This window comes from Notothenia coriiceps, unplaced genomic scaffold (genome assembly GCF_000735185.1).
Source record: "Notothenia coriiceps isolate Sejong01 unplaced genomic scaffold, NC01 NC01_scaffold00004495, whole genome shotgun sequence".
NCBI classification, from domain to species: Eukaryota; Metazoa; Chordata; class Actinopteri; order Perciformes; family Nototheniidae; genus Notothenia; species Notothenia coriiceps.
Window position 1 is genome coordinate 502215 of NW_011337196.1, and position 7826 is coordinate 510040.

The 7826-nt window shown below is 45.8% G+C and overlaps 1 protein-coding gene across 1 annotated transcript in view; it reads left to right on the forward strand.

The window, feature by feature from the left end:
* mib1 (MIB E3 ubiquitin protein ligase 1) overlaps positions 1–7824 on the forward strand; it is a gene marked incomplete at its 3' end in the record, with an annotated part of 56281 nt that extends 48457 nt beyond the window's left edge. Inside the window, exons 13-19 of the mRNA XM_010767652.1 lie at positions 2760–2892; positions 3906–3992; positions 4451–4609; positions 6024–6205; positions 7187–7376; positions 7470–7548; positions 7649–7824. Of these exons, the coding sequence (XP_010765954.1) occupies positions 2760–2892; positions 3906–3992; positions 4451–4609; positions 6024–6205; positions 7187–7376; positions 7470–7548; positions 7649–7824 (1006 nt within the window). The remainder of the gene's footprint in view (positions 1–2759; positions 2893–3905; positions 3993–4450; positions 4610–6023; positions 6206–7186; positions 7377–7469; positions 7549–7648) is intronic.
* Positions 7825–7826: the final 2 nt, after the last annotated feature.

The following is a 7826-nucleotide window of genomic DNA, read 5'->3' on the forward strand; positions in this document are numbered from 1 at the left end:
CACTTGATAATTCTGCCTCTTTCTTTCTCTACGTTTGGTTGTATCGACCAGACCGTAAGTCTCGCTTCCATTAGTCCTACCGAACCAAGGGACGGCCCCAAAACGATTTGGATAACGTCGAACAGAGGAGGAGGCACCCCCATTACTTTCCTCGTAGTAAGTCGTGTGGTTGAGAGAACTCCTTCCGGTCTTTTTCCCGGCCTCTTCCGTCCCCCCCCCTGTCCGGTCAGGGTCGTGGAGCACGTGCCTGTCTCTGGTCGTACCACATGAGCGACGTCACTACTGTGCGCGTCGTGTGACTAGGGTCCGAGGGAGCGCAGGCCACCAAGCGCAGATGAGAGAGCACGTGTCTCCGGAATGCGTGTGTACGTGCTGCGTGTGTGGACGTAACGAGCGTCGTAGAAGTTGGTAAGATTGACGTCTCCTCGTGACGAATTTACACTAATCGTTGGCGTGGGAAAGACGGATTAGAGTGTAAGGTATTACACCAGCCGGGAAACAATGCCCTTTTTTCGATAAACGCAAGCATGACATGTAAAATGTAGAGTCCCCCCTGAGACACACTCAGTTTAAAGGAGTCACCGAGAGGGGTGGTCCCTACCGCCCAATCCTCAGACTCTGAATTTGTAGTTGTTCGTTTAATAAAAGTTGTTTTCTCGGGAACGGTGTCAGTCTGAGGAGCGGACTTCCGGATATTGTAATTTGAATAGGGGTCACCAATTTGTGTCTTGAGAAGGTCGAAAAACTATCTGTTATGTTCTTACGTCAAAAGAAAGGAAATGATTGTTGTCATAGGTAATGTTGTTCCCGTTAACAGGCTTCGGAAACAAGAAAGACAAAGGATAAAGGAACGGGGTTAACCACGTTACATATGTCTAACAGGTTTTAGGCCTAACCGACCGCTTCATAGTAGGATATACAACTTGTTGACCGGTTATTTACGTACCGCGTTGTGCGGTCCGCGAGTCACCGCGGAAGACCACAGGCTCGTCCGTGAACTCACGACCCGTCCACAAACGACATACTCCTCGGGGAAGTTATTTTCAGAACTAACTGGTCGAGGGACGGTGCGACCCGCTTTACCCGCCTGTTAATTATAATTCACGGGTTATGACCAATTCCCCCATGATCCGACGTAACGTCAATTTCGTAACGACAGTTCCGTCTTGTTTTCTCCCTTAGATTCGTCTTGGTTCTTTATTAGGAACAACAAAAAACAAACTTAGAGAAGCCATTCCTACACTTGTCACTGCTCCCTTACCTTCTTTGACGTAAACCGAGAATTACATCGAACATCTCCCCCTCTATGCTTTATCAGGCGACGTCTGGAAGGTGAGTCGCCTCTCTGAGATTCTGCTGGCTGTGGCCTTCGTGCTCTGTGCTGGAGCCCATTTCCTCCCCGTACTGTCTCAGACCATACTTACCTCACTCTAGTGTATGTTAACACTCCAGTGCCCGCACGGGGGCTGTTCAGCCATATCAAAGTTAGAGTAGAATTCGCTGCCTCCTCCTTTTGTCGCAGTTCAAAGATATGCCCTGCATGATTATTCAGGGTTACTCAAGGTCAGGAGTGTTCCCTCCAGCGGTGCTGCTTAAATGCTTATTGAAGGCACATTGTGTACCTAACTTCAGAAGAGGGTTCAGGGGAAAGGCGTTTAACGGTCTTGTTTTATATTCCATAGCATCTGCACAAATTGAAGAGTTCGTGTTTTGCAGGCTTTGCTTCTCATCACATATCCCCGACTGATGCACCGGTCATACGCTAAATTACAGATGCATCTCATTTCAGTATTCTCATGTGCCATATGCCTGGATGTGTGCCCAGGGGCTAAAGCAAAAAAGAGTAGGAAGAGAGGGGGGTAAAATAATTAGTTTAGTTGAAACGCTGAATGGAAGCTCGTAGGAAAAAGGGTGTTACCTCACATCTATTTATATCTAATTGCAACAGTCTTACATAAAACCAATCTCGTGGAGTTTGTCTTTATTTCTCCCCTGCTTATTCATTGTTTTGTGGTTTTCTCGGATACATTCAAATGTTTTTAATAGTAAAACATATGTGTATTTGTCTTAGCAGCCACTTCTCTCTGTGGCACACATCCTCTAAATGACCTTCAGTGGCACAGAACTGCCTGGCTCTTTTCTCCACACCAGGCTACTTCTGTTCAACAGCACTGTTAAAGCAATGGATTTCTTTCTTTCACCCTTCCCACCCTGCCTGGTTCTTCCCCGGGAGGATACCTGAGTGAATGCAGCTAAATCTCATGTAATTACCATTCTGCCTCCCTATGATAGGCTCGTCTGTGCATCGGCGAGGCACACGAGACTTCTGTTCTTAACTGAGGAGATGGTACGAGGGACGGCTTCTCTAAAAGAACACGTTGCTCTTGTACCGCTCAAAGCTTGATGTAAATAACACTCTGCTTGGGAAAGCAGCTCCTCCCTAAGTTGATTTAGTATTCTTGTCCCCATGTGTGAAAATGGGATATGCTCTGCTGTAAAAGAAAGTGTGTTGGAGTATGCTGCGTATCAGCAGTACCGACACTGCGATGTGTTTGCGTACAGCAGTTTGTGTTTGGTTCCACAGCTATCTTACATTGCATGAGACATTCAGTCACAGATTCATTTTGACACTTTGCATCACAAACGACCAAATTGACTGCACTTCCTGTACCTTTCTGCAGCTTATTCTGTCATGCCTCTCTCAGCTCAGCCAATTCAAACACTCACTTCATTCCCCTGTCTCCGTGTCTCCTCTACAGTGCCATGCGCGTGCTGCTATCTAAACTGCCGAGGCCTTGGATCGTAGACGAGAAGAAGGACGACGGTTACACTGCACTGCACCTGGCTGCCCTCAACAACCACGTGGAGGTGGCTGAGCTGTTGGTGCACCAGGTAACGGCACAGACACAGATGTATTAAAGCTTTTGAATGCATGCTGAACACTGACAACAGATGCAGTTATTCACCCTATAAGAGACTATTTTTCTTTACGTTTATCAGCCCAAAGCATATCCTGCATTAGCTCAGCCCGCACTCTCCTGGCTTTCCCTGACTACAGAACATTAAGAGCCGCTTCCACTGCACTCCCTGCAGCCAGCAAGCTGTAGACCAATTTAAACTGCTATAAGTGCCATTTCTTTTTTATTGAATCCATACGGTTCACAGAGCCTCGAGGGGTATTCTTTAGAGCTGTTGGGCCATCATGTCCTCCTCCTCCTCCTCCTCCTGCAATCATAGGTTCATGGTCTTTTCCCTTCTGAGAATGCAGGTTTAACTCTCTGTAGAGACATGAGTGTACGGCAAAGTCACCTGTCCAAGCGAGAACTGGGTTAATTAGGATATGGTGCAAGGCAGCAATGTTGCTGCAACATTCCAACGCATGAACGCTCGCCGTTCAAGCTTCCCTTCAGCAGGGGCGGCCTTTTCTTCCCAGGTCCCTGCAATGGTCTCGAATGCAGTGATGGCTCAGCTTTCTATTCAGAAATTCCACCGCACTACAAGGTGCACTGCAGATTCCCTGCCAGCCAGCCAGCAAGTCTTATTACTTGGGGATTTCACACGCTGCCTGATCACAATGTCTATCTCCCCTCCACATCTCCTCAGCTGAGGTGTTCGCAATTGGAAATGACAATCAAGTGCAGCGTTGTTGTAGAACACGTTTTGTATTCCTAGGCGGTAGGTGAGACTTTGTCGGTAGGCAGGGTTAAAGAGAGGAAGACTCTCTCATGCTACATATTGTCAGAGTATGTTACAATCACTTTTGAACTGAAATATCTTCTCTTGTTTGTCTGCATTGATCACTTGCCTGTGTATTTATGAGCACGTACATTTGTGTGATTCATTCTGTGGGTTGTTAACGTATGCACATATGTCTGTTTCCCTTCTCTCCTCTTCACACCTCCAAGGGAAGTGCCAGCTTAGACATCCAGAACGTCAACCAGCAGACGGCGTTACACCTGGCAGTGGAGCGTCAACACACCCAGATAGTCCGGGTTAGTGAGGCCTTTTTTTCCCCCCCTCCTTTTCTCCTCTCACTTTGACTTCCAACTGAAGATTCTGCCTCCAGTAATGGACTACACACAAAGGGGAGTAGAACAACATCAGTGCAGTTCATATTTAATTTACACTGCTGGATGTCCTGCAGTGGAATGAGCTCCTGCTTCAGATTGATGCTGTGTAAGGAAAACGCTCTCCGAGGCAGTGTCTTGGTTAGAGTCATTTGGCGTAGTATTGGATTGAGATTGCCACGTTGCCATCTTGTGGACTCAAGAAAAAATGCACTCCATAATTGGGGCCGCGAAACACTCCGGTAGTTCTAGGCTATCGGCAGCCTAATAAATCATTACTGTGGCATTTGCATTGTAGCATAAAATTAAAGTTGTTTTACAGTTATTGCTACGCTTCCTGTTTGACTGCGAGTTTGTATTTATTGATGTGTTTTTCTTCCCAGCTGCTGGTGCGTGCAGAGGCCAAGCTTGATGTGCAGGACAAGGACGGGGACACACCACTTCACGAGGCACTGCGTCACCACACACTGTCCCAACTGCGGCAACTCCAAGATATGCAGGATGTCAGCAAAGTGGAGCCCTGGGAACCTTCCAAGAACACAGTGCGTATACGTTTATTATTTCCCTCACTGTTCCTCCATGATCACAGTCATTTACTCAAGTCAAGGTTCCTTTAGGTGTCATACGGCATCACAGCGTAGCCTTGTGTGCTGAGAGGAAGGAACAAACTGAAAACACTGGAGGTCATGGATTGAAGCGCCTCGTTATCCAATAGCTTTACGTGATTCAGTTAACATTCCCAAATGCATTTGCCTAAGCAAGGCATGCACACTAATGCAGCATGTTGGAAGAACTTTAGTCTATCTGCCATTGATTTACTGTCCTTAAATGCTGAGAAACTAATTCTATTACTATTCCTGTTTTTTCTTATTGAGGGTCTGACCAGAATACACTATGAAACGTATTCACACCTAGGGACAGTTTATTTCTCCTTTCCACATTCCAGAATAATCCAACCTGCGATAAGTCTTAGTTTTCATGATTTGAGGTGATTGCACTTAGGGTAATCTTGGCAGCATCTTGCAGGACCTGTATGAGGATCAGTAAGTGTACCACTGCCTGATGTTTGAAAGCGTATGACACATCACTCTTAAACAGGACCCCACTGTTCTTTAGTTCACCATTCAGACAGCAGCGTGAAGCAGCCAACCAGCTCGCTGCAGCCTCTCGGCCGGCCTGAATGGGTTTGTCTCCCTGTAGGGCCAACAGGGCCGCGTCAGACCTGAACTGTCTTCATGTTAACACCACATCACTAATCCCTACAGGGATGAGTTTCAGGCTGCAGGGTCTCGCTACACACTTCCTTTACCTGTCACCTTCTGTCTGCCTCCCACTTCTTCCTCGTCTCCTCCGCCTCCTCTCTCCTGTCCGCCTTCCTGCTCTCCCTGGTTCCCCGCAGAGGAGCGGAACAGACCGACAGCGGGCCTAATTGAGATATGTGCGGTTGGGTCACCCTCCCATAGCTCTCTCCCTCTCCTTCAGGATGAGAATTGAATTAGCCGGCCCGATGGCTCCATCAGCAGGGATGTAAAAGCCACCGGTTGAAGACAATCAAACATGGAGGGCTCAAATAGCTCGAGAGAGAGAGAAAGAGAGAGAGAGATGGGTTTGAAGTTGAGATGAGGAGCTGGAAGTGGGAGGGAGAGGCGAGACAGTTAATGGGATTTTGGATGAGGGTGAGGGGGTAACTCTGCCTGAGAGCCATCTTAAGGCATATCTTTGATTGGCTAATTAGTGGTGATCTGTTAGTACTTCGGCATGGTCCATCTGAATTTCACCATGGTTCCATCTGAACAATCATATCTCCTCTTGCTCTGTAATAGTTTTAAAGGCTACAGTGGGAGGTAAAGACAAAACTGTGTACTCAACACATTCAACTTAAGAAACAATATTTCACGTCAAAAGTGCCCGAAGTTCCTCTGATGTATCTGTTTGTGTGTGTCTGTCTTTCTGCAGTTAATCATGGGCCTCGGCACCCAGGGGGCGGAGAAGAAGAGCGCAGCATCCATCGCCTGCTTCCTGGCAGCTAACGGAGCGGACCTGACCATTCGTAACAAGAAGGGCCAGTCCCCTCTGGACCTGTGTCCAGACCCCAGCCTCTGCAAAGCTCTGGCCAAATGTCACAAAGAGAAGAGCAGGTAAACATCCCTTAAAGCAATACTTTGACATTTTAGGAAATACACATTTGCTTTCTCGCCGGGAGTTATACGGGAAGATCGATAGCACTCTAATGTCTGTCTGTTAAATATGAAGCTGGAGCCAGGAGACAGCGGGGTTAGCTTAGTGTAAAGACTGGAAACTGGAGGGGGAAAAACGTTTTCTATTGTTGTATGTTGCTCTCAGCAAAATGCAAAAAATGTAAGACAAGGCCTTGTCTGTAGCTTAATAAGTAACCCACCTATCAGCATGTCTAAAGAGGGTGTTCATTATTGAATAAGGCTTTTACATGAGGAGTTAGATTTAGAGACCTAGAGAAGTATTTTTCCGAATAGGCCAAAAAAACTGATTACTCTTCATCAAACTAACATGACTTTAATCAATGTGAAAACCTAAAAATAGATAATTTTATACAAATTTGTTTGGTGTTTTGAATTATATTCATGCGCCAACAGTACCAATAACACCTGACTGAGAAATAGGAAGAAATCCACCCTATTGATTTTCTTTCTTTGCAAAACATGTTACATGTACAGTAGGGCCATGTTTCCTATGCGCTGCCATGTTCCCCCTGTGTTCTCTTCTCAGTGTCTATCTGTCTGCACCTATATATTAGGGCTGCTCGATTATGGCAAAAATCACAATCTCGATTATTTGGGTCAATAATTGTTATCACGATTATTAAAAAACGATTATCCATTTACTTTGAAAACATCCATTTATTGAAAAAAAAAAAATAAATTGTGAACAGTATGTTTTTAACAGTTCGTTTCCCAGAACTTTAAGAATAATTCAACTGAAAAACCTATAAAATCTTTTTTTTATTTAAATTTCCATTATGTCTTTTTCATAATCATTGCAAGCCAAAATCGTAATTGCGATTTAAAATATGATTTAATTGAGCAGCCCTAACCTATATTATAATTTTCTCTCACACACTGTTTTCCTTCTCGATGTTCCAGTGGCCAGGTGGGCACCCGCAGCCCGTCTCAGAACAGCAACAACGAGACGCTGGACGAGTGTATGGTGTGTTCAGACCTTAAGAGAGACACTATCTTCGGGCCCTGTGGACACATCGCCACCTGCTCCCTTTGCTCACCTCGGGTTAAAAAGTGTCTTATCTGCAAGGATCAGGTCCAGTCAAGAACTAAGGTATCAGAAAGACTAGCACCAGTCCAGGGAAATGATTCACCGACTAGAGCAGACAACCTTTACCGCTTTTTTGGTGAATTTGTCCCTCCACAGATTGAAGAGTGCGTAGTCTGCTCTGACAAAAAAGCAGCCGTTTTGTTCCAGCCCTGCGGTCACATGTGCGCTTGTGAGAGTAAGTTCACCTCCTATGTTTTTTTTAGCAGCTTCTGAACTAAAAACTATCCTCGTAAAGAATGGACTTTTAACTTGTCTTTCTTTTTGTTTTTCCCCAGACTGTGCCAGCCTCATGAAGAAGTGCGTACAGTGCCGGGCTGTTGTAGAACGCCGCACCCCTTTCGTTATGTGCTGTGGTGGGAAAGGTATGGAGGATGATGCCGCTGATCATGATGATGATGATGATGATGATGATGATGATGAAAATGATGATGATGATGATGATGATGATGATGA